General features: G+C 38.9%; 1 protein-coding gene across 1 annotated transcript in view; it reads right to left on the bottom strand.

Annotated features, from left to right (window-relative positions):
* Window positions 1–15,041, bottom strand: part of LOC134211971 (uncharacterized) — a 358,591-nt gene extending 343,550 nt beyond the window's left edge. The window contains exon 1 of the mRNA XM_062689401.1: window positions 14,349–15,041. Coding sequence (XP_062545385.1) covers window positions 14,349–14,430 — 82 coding nt within the window. The 5' untranslated portion in view covers window positions 14,431–15,041. The remainder of the gene's footprint in view (window positions 1–14,348) is intronic.
* Window positions 15,042–16,716: the final 1,675 nt, after the last annotated feature.

Here is a 16,716-nt window from a genome sequence, read left to right as displayed (position 1 = left end):
GCATAGGAGAAATGGAACGATGAAGATTGTGATATGGATGAGTATGCAAATCTCAATGATTTTCTAAAAATTCTCAAAAATTACACAAACATTTTATCCAATTGGAATCTTCGGTAGAAAGATTTCCACTACTTGGTATTTGAATGCAAAATAATTTCGAATATTTTTATACACAGCACATGGCGTACCGGCAATAAAGTTTTCTAGTGTTACGGTTATGCGGTCACTTTATTTAATGTTACAAAACAACTTGGTAGTTTTTTCGAGTTTTTGGGAACAAACTTTCTTATTTCACCTGGTCAGCTGGAAGAACTAGCAATTTGGAGATGATTCATCAGCTTATCTCAAAATCGATAAAAATGCAAATGTTACAAATATGCGATCATGGGCAGTATTTTACTCATATAAGAATGAACCTAAACGGATATCTTCGCATATGAAAATAAAGCAGCCTTTATAACGCTGCATTTCATCGCTGCAACTCTTTGTTTTTTGCTTCTCCCGGCGAGAAATCTGTAATGCATTCAGCATACTAAGTCTCAAATGATTCCGTCTCGATGAAGTTTCCGCGTCATGTAAATTTAAGCTATCGTTTAGCCTAATGAAGAATTATCGAATCACCAAAACGTTTAACCTGTTACACCTTGATCAACTCGATATCAAGAAGCGGAAATACCCGAGACGATAACAAGTTCGGCTCTCACTCTGCAGACCAATGTTCGATTCCCATGCTCTGCTCCTTTTTTTTGTTTTTAAATGAAAATAAGAACTGTAAAATTCCAGCACGCGTAAATTTAAAACAACCTATAACTTTCTGTTGTTTAACACGGAGCAGATTTGTTACATCTACTTGAACGGAAATTCGCAGGTTTTTTTCGTACTGTGAGGAAGATCAGAAGTAAAGCGGTGGGTGGCACTTTTTACATGCCTGTCGGTGCGGGCCACTCACCTAGAAGTTGTCTATTCACTAAATACAGAATCGTGCAAAATGGCAATCCGCCGGTTCGTTGCTCCAAGGGGCGCAACTCAAAACATTTTCAGTCACAGTGGCACCAATTTCAAAGATGCTGCTCGAGATCTTGCTGATGAGATAAAGGCGATCAATCGTGAAGTAGCCGGCACAGTTACCAACGCAGATACTGAATGGTTATTCAACCCACCTTCTGGGAGGAGTGTGGGAACGGCAGCTCAAGGATCGCCGCCTTTTCGGCTGTTCGGCCACATTGAGAGTTGACGTAAAGTCAATGTCAACTTCTCTCCACGAACAGCCTAGATAGCCGTGTGGTGTCGGCAGCTGGTTATCTGGCTAAGAATAACATTACGGATTGCCTGTTCCACTGGTAAAAGTCCACCATACAGGTGACCCTAATTTTCGGTGTGATGCGGCTTTATGCTTACTGTGCCTACGAATGAATGGTTAGGGGGTCTAATAAGAACCTAACCATCCCGTAACACGGTAGATCACTTTGACGTAGTGTGTTGCGGTGTAAGATCTACCAAACAGAGCCCTAGCTTAATCCATTTTCTAGCTAGGGCAATGAGTTGTGGTAATTAAGGATTCATCGTATTTAGTCCCCGCTACCAACAGCAGTCTCAGAAATAAAACATAATTAATGTTACCTTGCAGACAGTGGAAAGACTCGAATTCCTCTCGTTTGAGGCTAAACTGTATGCAGCGGAAACAACTTTTCAAGCAATTAGTTAAAAACCTCGGTACCCGTCCCTAGGCTGAACTGACTGCTGGAAAAATCGAGTTAGGGGTTTAAATACGTACTAACTTTTCATGAACTGGTGAACAATGGTAGTGATAGAGACACACGGAAGTTCTTATTACTGAAGGAATTCTTTTGCTTGAAATGGTCTTGTAGATAGAGCTAAATCCCTGGTTTGTAGCTTTACTGGTGATATTCTAGAAGCAAGACAACGATGTGGCTAGGGCTCCGATGCATGGCCAAAAACAGTATTACTGTTCTGTTTTCTCAAGACAGGATTGATTTCCTATTGATAAGGGGCGCGCCTTCAATGGGATTGCTCTCTGTGAAGAGTCTAAACAGCGGGACCTTGTCATGGTGCACTTGAGAAAACAAAACAACAACTGTATCGAAACAGATGCCGAATTGATTATGAATAGTAATGGAGTAATTCGACATGCACTTAAACACTAAGGATACGGGTAACGCTACAATAGATCTAATAACTGGTCGCAGTGGAACACCCGAACAGGAAAAAAAAAAAAAGAACCTAACCGCAAACGGAGCCTGTGAAGCACCAGGGCACCCTTCACAGTATTTGAGCCCTCGCTGCGCTAACCGGAGCTATGGCGTAGTTGACTTTTTACTTCTCCGAGATAATCGGCTACTCTTATTCAACCTCATCGTGAGGTTAAATAAGAGTAGGGTTATGAATATGTCTTTTAATTAGTTTTCAACAAATTGTCACCTATATGGATTCGCATTATGCGTTTTTTACAATGTGCTTTGTGTATGTTATCTATATGGATTCGCATAATGCGTTTTTTTCACAGTGTACTCTGTGTCTCTTCCTTGACGTTAGGCGTCGGCTACTCTTGTTCAATCTCAACGCGAGGTTAAATAAGAGTGGGGTTATGAATAAGTGTTTTACTTAGTTTTCAACAAATTGTCACCTATATGGATTCGCATTATGCGTATTTCACAGTGTACTCTGTGTCTCGTCTTTGACGTTCGGCTTTGGCTACTCTTGTTCATCCTCAACGTGAGTGTGGGGTTATGAATATGTGTTCTACTTAGTTTTTCAACAAACTTCCACCTATATGGATTCGCATTATGCATTTTTTTACAATGTACTTTGTGTTTGTCATCTATATGGATTCGCATTATGCGCTTTTCACAGTGTACTCTGTGTTTCGTCTTTGACGTTCGGCTTCAGCTACTTTTGTTTAATCTCAACTTGAGGTTGAATAAGGGTGGGATTATGAATATGTTTTTACTTAGTTTTTCAACAAATTTTCACCTATATGGATTCGCATTATGCGTTTTTTTTTACAACGTACTTTGTGTTTGTCACCTATATGGATTCGTATTATGCGTTTTTCAAAGTGTAATCTGTGTTTCGTCTTTGATGTTTGGCTTCAGCTACTCTTGTTTAATCTCAACTTGAGGTTGATTAAGGATGGGGTTTTGAAAAGGTTTTTTTTTCTTTTACTTTGTTTTTTTTTTTTTTTTCAATAAATTGCCACCTATATGGATTCGCATTTTGCGTCTTTTTTACAATGTACTTTGTGTATGTTACCTTTATGGATTCGCATTATGCGTTTTTCACAGTGTACTCTGTGTCTCGTTCTTGACGTTCGGCTTCGGTTACTTTTGTTCAATCTCAACGTGAGGTTTAATAAGAATGGGGTTATGAATATGTGTTTTTCTTAGTTTTCAACAAATTGTCACCTATATGGATTCGCATTATGCGTTTTCTTACAATGTACTTTGTGTATGTTACCTATATGGATTCGCATTATGCGTTTTTCACAGTGTACTCTGTGTTTCGTTCTTGACGTTCGGGTTCGGCTACTCTTGTTCTATCTCAACGTGAGGTTTAATAAGAATGGGGTTATGAATATGTGTTTTACTTAGTTTTCAACAAATTGCCACCTATATGGATTCGCATTATGCGATTTTTACAATGTATTTTGTGATTGTCACCTATATGGATTCGCATTATGCGTTTTTCACAGTGCACTCTGTGTTTCGTCTTTGACGTTCGTCCATTGTTACGTCCTCTGTGTTTTTGTGACCTCTCTTTAGTCCCTAGCTGAATGCGTGTAAGTCCACATAATTGGCTTTCCTGTAAATGGTTCCATTCTCCTTTCCAACTTCACTTCCTCTTCCTTTCCCCTTTTCACTTCCTTTTCCGTCAGGTAAATGATGAGAAAGGCCAGTGAAGGCGATGGCACAAATCTCCCAAATTGAGGGGAACGTGCCTCCTGAGCCGACGTTCTGATACCTGATACCTGATAGCCGGCACATTTTACCAACGCAGATACTGAATGGATGTTCAACCCACCTTCTACCCCACATATAGGAGGAGTTTGGGAACGGCAGCTCAAGGATCGCCTGGACGACGAAAATCTAGCCACGCTTCTGGCCGAAGTTGAAATGATTGTGAATTCTCACCCATTAACGTTTGTCCCTCTGGAGTCTCCAGATCAAGTCGTTATCACACCTAATAAATTCTTGTTAATGAGCACTAATGGGACAAATACTTCTACAAGAGTTTTTGTGGTCGAGAAGGTGTCATTTAGAACGAACTGGAGATTGATGCAACCTCTGCTCAACTAATTTTGGAAACGTTGGATCCAGGCTTATCTCCCTGCCCTGCTTATCTTATCTGCCAGGAGAACCAAATGGTTCGAAGAGGTTCGAAGAAGTTCCTCCGTTACAGATCGGTGACTTAGTAGTCATCGTTGATGAACAGGTTCGAAACGGCTGGCTACGTGGATGGAGATGGATATATTGAAGGATGGTAAGGCCGAATAAATGAAGGGCATTACGAGAGGGGCTGTTGCAATTAACATATGGTTAGGCCCTTTTAATATCTAGATATGTCAAAAAGAGAACTAGAGAAGACGTAGAAGTGGAAAAAAAAGTTACTCGAAAGAATCTGTTTGAGCTATTGGACAAACTTCTTATCGATTGATTACTAATTCCGCCCGGCGGTAGTCCAAGTATTTAGTTTATAGTTCCGTTTGCCTAGTTTAGATCTGGTATGTAAAACATCCTGAAAATGAATTTGTTTCTTGAATATTCGTATATTTTAAATAAAAAACAATTAAGCGCATTGTAAAGAGAATCAGCCATATTTAGGTTAGCATCGTTTCGCAAGTGGATCAGTAACATAACTGTGGAATTCCAATATGCGACCGTCAGGAATGGTCTCGCGTGGAAATGTGGGGTTTGCACGTGGCTTGCTGCGATGTGAACTTCCAATGGAATGGTTGGGTCGATTGCTCAAGTGTGGCGGACTCTGCTGTCAAACGAGCATGTGCTCTAGCGTATGTGTTCATTCGGTCATCACACAGAAAGGGGATAGGACATGTAATAATCAATGTTAAGGTGCACTCCACATCCCACTCCCACTTAAAAAAAATAAGTGCACCTCCGATTAGTATCATTATTATATTATACTAGCGTAAACACCCAGCTTTGCCCGGGTGTTTATGTTGCAAATGTCACATACTGAACTATTTCCAGCACCGCACTCTAGATCAATTTCCGTGTGATAGTTTGACTTTCCTCAACAACTGACCCATAATTGTATTCTAATGATTTTTTTACATTTCCCCGATAAATTCACCTACTGTTCGTATATACAAACCTTGCGAATCTCAAAACGAATCGATTAGGGAATAAATCTTGCAAATCGGTCAACCCGTTCGCGAGTTAAATCGTCAGGAAGGAAATCTCAACTCATTTTTATTATATAGATATTAGTATAAGTATCATTAAGTTTGATATCGTTTCGATAATCAGCTTCAATCTTGCAGTTACTCAACTTCTACCACTTCTAATGGTATTCTGGGCAGAGTTGAAAAAAAAACAAAAATTTTCAATTCTCATGCGCGATCTAAATTAAGCGTGATTCAAATCCCATTAGACTCATGGTCCAAAGAATCGTTTATGATTTGACTCGCGGTTTGTATCATTGCATGATTATTACATTGGTTGGAAGCATTCTTCGCTTAAAATATAGAATAAACAATTTATACTTGGTTACAGTGTCGATACAACAATGCCTGGCGTATTATAGAGCTCCATAATCTTCGATCGTGGACGTCGTGCCTTCAGTTTCCCCGAATGTTTAGGGTCCGCAGGTCCGATTCTACTGCGTGCAGTCAGTCCCTCTTCAGTGAGACAAAAGCCTTCAGTACTGCGATCGATTTTAATGAGGTCGATGTTGTCCACAAAGCCCAGAGGCATATGCGACCGTGTGATGACGTTACTCTGCACGCCAGATCTTCTAATGGCGATCTCGAGTGCAATGTTGAACACTATATTAGAAAGTGCATCACCCTGCTTCAATCCATCTAAGGTATGAGGCCTCGATAACTGAGATTTGAGCATGATTCAACCAACACTGATTCTGAGTTGGATTCAAAAGTACCCTATAATAGAATAGCATAAACAAGTAATAGCCAAAGCATTATTCCTTTGCTGAAATTCCTTGAGCAGCATAGAGCTGGTAAGTAGAGCCGATTCCGAAATGCCTATAACGTTTGTAATGTAAAATCGTTCAATTGATTGTGTTTCTCTCATTATTTCGCAATGAAATTTACATGTTACCAATGCCTGACCAACTTATTGCGGTAATTAGAGTATTTTACTTTAATCGCTTACGACCTGCGTGTAGTAGATAAGATCGGGTTTATAAAGTGTCGGAAACAATATTCACTTAACTTCTTTGTCTTTTTTTTACAATGTTATGAAAATCATATGTGAATATGTACGTTAAATTAAAATTGTACGTTCTTTGTCTTATTTGCATTCAGATATTATCCAATCAGATTATACTCTTTTGTAGTATATTTCGTTTAAACATGCAACGAGCGATCTTAGATTGTAAGATATTTTGATTCCATCCAGCAAGAAACTTTTCGGGATGATCATGTGAGAGCGAAATGACAATCAGTTTGCTGAGTACTGTTGCGACGAACGGTCGAGACTAGAAATCTCGGTTGGGTCACGACACTGCGTACTTTACTTCAGTTGAAAAAACGATCTAGATAATCGCGAGACACAGCAAAGGTCATTTTTCTACCTGATCCATTTTTTTATGTCCAACGCTCTACATCCACGGCTCGTGTATGTAACTGTAAGATAAATATGATGGAGATTCCGATCACTTGCCATCGATGGTACTCCAATCGCTTACACCAAGACTTCTTTCCCGCATCCACAGAAAATAAGACATAGATATTCCAGTACTAAAAGCTTCTTGCTAATCGACTGATGAGCTTTCGACCAATCAGCGTTATTTTCTCACAGACTAAAATGTTCTAAAATACTGTGCTGGGTCAAACATAGCACTCTTGTATATATCAATGCAAGCGAAACATTATTCATGATCGAAAACCTTAACTAGTATTTTTCTTTGGCCAGCGCAGACAAATAGCTGGTCTAAACAGATCTTTCTTTGAAATACATCCACTGGGCTACGATACTAAGGTGGTGTAGTGTTTGAGATGCATTTCAATGCGCCATTTAGTATGCCCATACTAAACTGCAAACAACATTTAAAAAGATAGGATCACCGTCTTCTACCAGAACATCTACATAACATCCTGTGATCGTGGTGGGTTTACGACTGTGAATTTTGTAGTTCGATGTTCGGATTGGCTATCAGTCATGAATAATAGCGTTGACAATTTTATTTCATCGCCGACGTTTCGATCCAGGGATGGGATCTTCTTCAGGGCACGATGGCAGTTAATTTGTTAGTTATATTATATTCAACCGGGTGTTTGTCATGGATTTGGTGGAAATTGTTTCTAAAAATATATAAAAAATATAGACAAAATATAGCGCACTTTGATAACTTTTCTGACACTAATTTTGTCACACACTATAGGGGGGGTGTTTTGCAGCCGGAGAATGGGCGTAACACATTTTCTTGTTTCCAAGTACCGTTTGTTTCCGGTGTATGCTTCACTTTTCCACACGCTAACTTCCACGTTCGTCCAGAAACGCTTCTATGATTCCGTTCATCCCGAAACGTTTTTAAAGCTTTCGTCTCGATACGCACAAATGGATTTCTAGCTCTTTCCCGCATACTTCCCGGCATTCATACCGAAAAACTATTGAAGCATGTGACCGTCCTGGAACACACCACGATTCAGCGAAAAAGATTCCATAAAACAAAATGGCTTACAAAATTTCGGACGATGTTAAACAAACACTTTCCAATTTTCACCAATTTTAACTTACCAATTTGAGTACTACCAGAACACAGTTTCCACTACCGTTGTATACTGTTTCCAAGAAGCCGCAAATTAGGTTCTTTTTTACCAAATTAGGTGAAAAATATGGCAGGATCGCCACTGTGGAAATCCAATATGCGACCGTCAGGAATGGTCTCGCGTGGAAATATGAGTTTGCACGTGGCTTGCTGCGATGTGGACTTCCAATGGAATGAATGGGTCGATTGCTCAAGTGTGTGTGGCGGACTCTGCTGTCAAACGAGCATGTGCTCTAGCGTATGTGTTCATTCGGTCATCACACAGAAAGGGGATAGGACATATAATATAGACCTGTGCGCCATCGCGCCACGCCGCCGCCGCCGGTGGTTTTACTCGCGCCGCCGCCGCCGACGATTTTGGGTCGGCACGCCGCCGATCATAATTTTGCCACGCCGATGACTAATCGCAATAAAAAAAATCAATTAACTTAAGCCGTGTCGAGTCAAGTACGAGACACTGAAAACAACCTAATACTTGATGTCGAAATACGTATCTGTGAAGAAATACAGCGTGGTGGAGTTAATTGGAATAGTACTAAACGAGTCTTATGGCAGTTCATAAATGTTGTTAAAGTGGATATCGTCAAAATTCAATTTCAAATCTACCTCAAGCGATGGTGTCTCTAAGTCGGTGGAGTGACATTGTCTTGGTTAATCAATAGGTTGGTTGATTAGTTTGAGAGTTTGAACTTTATGTAGTATAATAATACATAAATTGTTAAACTGATCTCTGGAATGCGTTAAGGTAAGGCTTCATTCAGTCGGGAACCTAAACTTGTAGGTGACTCGCAAAATAGGTTAGTTGTGGTTAAGCTTTTGTGGGGCCTGGATGCATGACCAAAACGTCTCCATTCTTAAAGGATCTGGCATTGTACAGGAAAATTATTGCAGTTTAGTTGCACATTAGTTATTTTGACAATATTTATTTTTTATATTTTGTTTTATAGTTTTTATAGTTTTCTTTGTTTTTAGATGTGTGCTATTAAGACAGTTGCCTTATAAGGCAAACTGATTTAGCAAACTAATTAAATCCCAACTGTGAATGCTTTACCGATTTTTTGTTCCGACTCCCAAATAAGTAATTTATATTTTGAAATCAATTTCTAAATATAATTGACAAAACCACTTGCTGAGCATCAGCAAAGCAAATATTGCTGAGCAAATATTACGAGCATCAGTTAAAAACGCTACTTATTTTCTTATTCACAGCCATTATAACCCAGAACTGGGGCGTTGTCGCCTCGCTGCATAATATTTAGTCAAATTATTTAGTTAAAACGTCAGTTATTTTCAAACATTACGAAAATTTAAATTAGTTCGGAAATAAATCAAGAAATGTATTTTATAATTCCTCCAGATATCCCCCCGAAAAGTTTCTTTTAAAAAACCTTAGAAGAAGAAAGAAACCTTAGGAATTCATCCTAAAATTTGTTTTGGTATTCCTTTGGATATTCCTTACAAAATTTCTCCGAAAATTCCTTAAGAATTTTCATTACGGATTTCTTCAGAAAATCCTTTACGATTTTTTTTTTTTCGGAAATTGCTTAATGAATGCTTGAATTCCTACATTCTCCTTCGGAGACTCCTTGAGGAATTTCCTTGGTAGTTTCTGTAGCAATTCCTTCGGAAATTTCTTAAGGAATTCCTTAAAATATTCCATTCGTTTTTCTGAGAAATTCTTCGGAAATTTTTCCTTTTGAAATTGTTTCAGCAATTATCTCATGAATCGCTGGAAAGAAAATCTTCTAGATATCCACAAGGATTACATTCAAAATTTGCCTAAGGAATTTCTTCAGAACTTCTTCCGGCAATTAATTTAAAACATTCTCCGGGAATTCTTCCGGAACTTTCTGCAGGAATTTCTTCGGAAATACCTTCATCTTCATCGAAAGTCTTTTAGTGTTTGTGTTCTATTTTTGGATTTTTTTTCTATAAGTAACTACATCGCAAACAACTTCATTTTCAATAAATTTCAAAGGATTTCCTGAAAGATCTCCCGAAAAAAAATCTGGAGAAATCTCCGAAGGAAATCTCGGAGGTTTTTCGAATAATCTTTTAAAGGAGTCCCTGGAGGAATATCCGAAGGAATTCCGGGCGGTATTTTCTTGAGTATTTAAGAAATAAAATTCTAGAGGAATTTTTGGAGTCGTTATTTAATAAATTTGTGTTGGGCTAATGCAGGAATTTCCATATAAATTTTTGAAGGCATTCCCAAAGAGAACCTGAATGGATTTTCGGAAATAATTCCTAAAAGAACTTTTGAGTTTTTGAAGGTAAAATACTTCCATGAAGAATACCTAAAAAAAGGGAGGATCTAGAGGGATCGATAAAGGTATTTTTGAAGGTTTTTATGATGGAATTTTCGAAGGAATTCTCAAAGAGAATCACGAAGAAATTCCTAATAGAATTTCAAAGAAAATGCCAACTGGTATTTCTGATGTAATTCCTTAGTTTCTTCATGAATTCCTATGGAATTTTTCCCAGTAATTTATTCGCAATTTCCTCCCGAGATTGCTTTGAAAATTCGTCCAGGAAATTGCCTCAAAAAGTTCTACACAAACTCCTCCTGAAACGAATTCCAGAAAGTTCTGCGGAAATTCTTTCGGGTATTTTTAAAATTTACCTCAGGAATTCAGGAACGTCAGAATTTGCTTCACGTATTCCTTTGTTTAAAAGAACCTTAGGAAATTCGTTAAGTTTCGTTCTTTTGGAAATTCCTTTGAAAATTTCGTAGGAAATTGCTTTAGGAATTGCTTCATAAAATCCTTCAGGAATTCTTTCGTAATTCCCTTAGAAATTCTTTCGGATATACCTTCCGAAAATCATTCGCAAATTTCGACAGAAAATATTCTAGAATTCCTCTAAAAATTCCTTCAGAATTTCATTCACAGATTCCATCGGAAATATGTTTAGTCTTTGAAAGTTTGCTTTGGAATTTCTTCGGAAAAACATACGGAGGATTATTTTAAGAATTCTTTCGGATTTGTTTTAGAAAAATAACGTTGGATTTTTTTTTAGAAATTCCCCTAGGGGTACCTTAGCAAGTTTTTTGACAACTTATCTTCAAATTCCCATAGGAATTCTTTCAGAGCTACCTTAAACAATTCCTTGGGAGTTTCTACGGGTAATCCTTTGAAAATTCTTTGGTAACTTAAGGAAGTAGTTCTTGGACATTTTTCCTCAAGGGTTCTTTCTAAAATTACGTAACGCTGAATTTGGTGATTTTGGACCCCCACCCTCGTTCTCGTAACACTTTTTGTATGGAAAGTTTATTGTTTTGTATGGATCGTAACGATCGGCTTGAATACCCCCCCCCCCCCCACCACCCCCCGTTCCCCATTCAAAGTTACGTAATTTGTGAAAGGCCCTCGATAATTCCGTCACAACATTCTCCTTTCCTTTTGATTTTTTCAGGAATCTCTTCAGAAATTAATTTAAAGAAATTTCTTCGGAAATTGCTTTTGGGAACCATTTGGAAATTCTTCTAGGAATATCATAGAACATTTTTTCGAAATTTACTGATTTTTCTGCGGGAATTCCTTCGGTTCCCTAATGTGAACTATTTTTGAAGTCGGTGCTACCGGGCAAAATTATATAATACCTATAAGTGTCTGCGTGCCCAAACCTTTGTTCCTCATGACGAATAAACGAGTATACATTTAGCAAGCAAACAAGATAGTTTGGTTTTGTATTTCTTCGGTATGATTTGTGGGAAGTCAGTCGTGGGATCAATAGTTAAGTTGGCCAAGTTCGGACGAAATATTTTACACTAACTTTTTTCGAAAAATTCTTCAGAAATTTTGTCAGAAATGTCTTTATAAGCTCTTTTCGCTATTCCCTCGGAGAGTCCTTTCTGAACCCCTTCGAAGATTTTTTCAACAATTTCTTCGGAAATTGTTTAAGGAATTCTTTCGGAAACTATTTCATTCCTGAATAAATATCCGAATTAATCCTGGAAGAATATTTTATGGTTTCACCTTAATGGAACCTTAATGGTTTTTGAAAAAATGCCTATATGAGTTTCCGCAGAACTTCTTATAGGGTTTTACAAAGGATTTTCTAATGAAACTTAGAAAAAAAAGAATCTTAGTTTCCTCCGGAAATGCCTTCAGGAACTCTACCAAGAACTTTGTTGGCATATTTTACCAACTTTTGAGGAAAATTTTCAATTTGGTTGGTCATCGTGCCCCAGTCTTACTCAGCCGAGTTCATTTAAGTTATGTTGATCATCTATTGAGATTTATGCATACAAGAACGCAAATGTCCATTGTGGTTGTCATTAGTGGATTCCATCGTGAATGTCCTTCCAGGATCTAAGGGTCACAGCAGGTGAACGAAGTAGCACTGCAAATTCTCTAAATATACTAGATATGCAGCCGCTCAAACCATGCCCAATTGTATATGTAACTCAAATAATAATAGTTAGTTTTTTTTCTGAAATTTAGATATATTGAGAAGTAAATCGACTGAAGTTTACCAAAATCCTGAATTGGAAAAACTTTTGGAAAAAATATTAACAAACTTAACAAATTAACACCGAAGTCTAATTCTTAATACTGCTCAAGGGTTACGAAAAGTGAAGCAGGATTCGTTGTTAAATTTTGATTAATTAAAATCAGAGAATAATAAAATAGTTTCAATTTAAATAACATTTTGAGATCAGGTACTTAAGTGCCGCTGGTAATTTACCATGGAATGTGCTGTTTGATGATCGGCAAAAATAGAATATTACAATTTTATTCCTCGATTTTTATACGGGTGATTCGTACCGTGCGAATCAAAACCGCGTGAATTCAAAAATCCGCGTTAAAATTGTTTTTTTTTAGCCATTGATTTTTTCATACACGCCGGTTCACGCCGCCGCCGCCGCCGATAAAAGCCATCGGCGCGCCGCCGTGACGCCGCCGCCGCCGGGGCAAAAGTGACCACAACGCCGCCGCCGCCGATTATATGACCGGCGCACAGGTCTAATATAGTAATCAATGTAAAGGTGCACTCCACAATAACCTAACTCTGTTTGCCTCCCTAGTGCAAATTTTCATCGTTATCAATCAGTACTGTAAGTCATGCAATTATTTGTAAAATGAGAAACCAAACTAATAAATATTCTTTTCAGTTTGGACACAAGGACAGACTACAAAACAGTTTCACAACTTGATATGTGGTAGTGTATGAATTAAATATGTTCTTGTGCAATTCCATTTTGAATATGTTGAAAACAGTGAAGTTTCATTGAGTTTAAACATTATAACCAAAAATGGTGGCATCAGGATAGTTAAAAAACTTTTTATTATTTTATAAAGCAGTTGACACATGGCTTTATTTGTCACACCTTACCTCGTATAGGGAGTAAAGTCGTTGATCTAAGCCCATGGGCTGGAGGGTCTATGTGTGGGAGTCATTCCTGGTTTCGGTGGTAGCCACTCGCGAAAAAAAGGCAAATGAAAAATGGACGCAAATTTAAAATTTAATAAATCTGGATATGTGTTAATACCAGAGCTTCTGTTGAAATCATAATATCCTATAAGAATCAGTATTTACAAAAACAAGTAAAGTGACGAAATCTGGGAAAAAAATCTGGAAGAAAACTCTGGAAATTTTAATAATATTCTTATATTTTTTGCAATTTATATAGTTATCTATGGGTCTTGGAGCATCGTCGTTTAAGCAAAAACAAACATTTAGGGAAACGGTATGGGCAATACCAACACACTCCGTCTGCCTATGTTCTTGCTACCTGCCACAGCTACTTGGCTTTTAACTAGAAATTGTACACTGATCCATTATGTCAACAGAATTAAAATTGAAAAAAGAACTCTTATGGATTAAAATTCGCGTGGTCTTGTTCCCAACCTGAGTCATTACTGTGGGATTTATTGTTCGGTCGTGTTCGTCTACATTAATATGAGTACTTCAGACAGCTCTACATTGTATCTGGACAATCATGACATCTCATCCTCAGCCTCTTCTGAGAAACAACCGACCCAAATTTTATAATCCCTTGTCTATGTCACCATCAATCCCACAATATATAGAACGACAGCTCAGTGTATCCGAAGATAACTCATTCCTAGAAGGCTAGAGGGTTAACTCGATACTTTGACAGCTTGCTAAATCTCCGATAGAATATGGTATGGGAAAAAAGAGCTTCTCTGATTGAAAGGATTGCTTTTCATCTTTTGTTTCAAATAAACTGACGTAGAGTCCTGACGTAGAAATATGTACTTTTGGATTTTCAACTGAGACATCCTTCACTTATTTCACATGTTTAATTCTACTTGTACAACCTTAAATACCAATGATCCCAAATTGATGCAAAACATTTCCCAAGTATCTTCCAACTTAAAGCTGTTCTATCTTACCTTCTACTGCTAGCGCAACAATCCATAACAATAGCATCCAAACGTCGAACCAACGCTGAATCACTCCACGGCTCATAATCATATCTTGACGCGCCCTACTCACTTCAATCTATAATAGCACCTTTTCAGTGGCATAACTGCGGTAGATATTTATCACAGAATTCACAGGCATCCACATCCACCCCCTCCTCGCTTTCTTTCTCCCATAAAGCAATCAATTCGTAACGTCAGTGGAACCAATTCCGAAATCCAAAGGCAATCGCTTGCCCTTCTGTCTGCCAGTGACAGCTGTTACTCATCCTCAGCTGGAAGCTTCCTTGCGCGTTCAATTTTCAGCGATCTCATCATATCAGCCTCAAGAAGAAATGCCACACAACACAACGACGGAGGCAATGCTGCAGCATGCCACCGCCGCCGCCGACGACGTCGACAACGGTGGATAATTTGGGCCTCTACCCCACTCTCGTCGTTCCACTTGGGGCGTGGTACTTTCTGCCACAGTCAGCCCTCCACCAACTAACCGACCCAGCAAGCGACCGTCATCCGATGCCCTACTGGCACACGTCAAAGACACCCAACCGACAACGACGACGACGACGACGATTCAGACGAAGACGAGAGGAACAAAGACGAAATCGATCCCCACACGCGCTTACGGAGCATCCGACCCGGTAGAAGCCTGTCATACGCAAGGATTCGGTCACAACTGGCCTCACGTTGATGTAGCTGCTCCATGGCGCTCCGTTCTAGACGTTACGCTTTCGGAGAGGACAATCATCATCGTCCAGTCATCTGCCGTCATCGTCATCGGGACGCGTAACGTCTGGATGCTGCGAGAGCTTTCTCCACCGGATTTTCCGGATGGGAGAGAAAAGTCATTTTCCACTCTTCGCCGCGAACGGAGAAAAATGCCATCGCTGCTCGATGTGCTGCGATGTGACTATCATTGATTGGAATACAGGCAGGATTACGCGAAAACAACACAAATCGACACAAGCCCCAAGCGTCACCGTAGTACCACTCCGGAGAGCGAGAGAAACAGGAGGAGAACAAAACCGAGAGGAAGGAAGGTGATAAAACAGAAATGAAAAATCAGGAATGATGGAAATCTTCCTGTCGTAGTGCCGTTGTGTAGTGAAGGCATTATTGTGCAACCTTCCGTGATTTTGTAGTTGGGTATGTTATAGCGTCATTGTATCTGCAGCTTTGTGGCCTTAATGGGGTGTTTTTAGTGCAGAGTTACTGGCAATTGTAGAGCGGTGATACTGATCTGGGTCAAATATGGCATTGGGTGGTATGTTTAGGGTGCATGCGATGGACGAAATTGGGACTGAGGTAAGCACATTTCAACATTTCATAAAAAATAACTTGTTTGGTAATGATTTTGGCATTTTTTTTTTTTTTTATATCTTTATTAAAGTGATTTTTAAGATGGTACAAAGTTCATCACTTACCCCTTAAATTTTGGCATTGTTCAAATCATATAACTTGCCTGATTTGGAATTATCTTCTATATACATAAAAATGAATTTCTGTCTGTCTGAACCTTATAGACTCGGAAACTACTCAACCGACGGCGTAAAAATTTACATGCTGGGGTTTTTGGGGCCGTGAAAGGTTCTTATGATGGTTCGAGACCCCTCCCCCCTTTGCACAGGGGAGCTTCCATACAAATGAAACATCAATTTCTTCATAGCTCGAGAATTTTTCAGAGAATAAATTAATTTTAGACGAAACGAAGTTCGTCGGGTCTCCTAGTATGTTATATGATTACTCAGTCTCCTTTCGCAGTGCTCCTTCAAGAGTATGACATCCTCGTCGACTTTGGAGCATGTTTCCTCCATCTTCTTCTATTTATTTGACCCCTGTAAAAGGAAACATATGAAGTTAGACCAGCGATTTTAACGTTGAACAACATTTTTATTTGTGATAAATAAAAGCGTTGTTTCAATTACAAATAATGTAAATGGGCTTTACTATTCAATTAGCGGTTTAATTATCTTCATATTTATTTATTTGCTCAGACTAAAGCCGAGGTGGCCTGTGCAGTACATGAAAGTCTTCTCCATTCAGCTCGGTCCACGCTGCACGTCGCCAACCACGCAGTCTGTGGAGGGTCTATAAATCGTCTTCCACTTGATCGATACACCTCGCCCTCTTGTTTTCGTCAGATCGTTGTAGAGAAACATTTACATCAGATTACTGTCCGACATTCTGGCTACGCGCCTGGCCTACCGCAGTCGTCTGATTTTCGCGTACAAGATGGATGATTCTCTCAACAGCTGATCCAACTCGGGGTTCGTAGTTGTCAAGGCTCAAGGCTTTTTCTGACAGCTGTTTCGTTTTTGCTGCCAAAAATATTTAAAAA

Source organism: Armigeres subalbatus, chromosome 1 (assembly GCF_024139115.2).
Source record: "Armigeres subalbatus isolate Guangzhou_Male chromosome 1, GZ_Asu_2, whole genome shotgun sequence".
NCBI lineage: Eukaryota > Metazoa > Arthropoda > Insecta > Diptera > Culicidae > Armigeres > Armigeres subalbatus.
The sequence above is the reverse complement of the archived record's forward strand: the minus strand, read 5'-3'. Positions and strand labels throughout refer to the sequence as shown.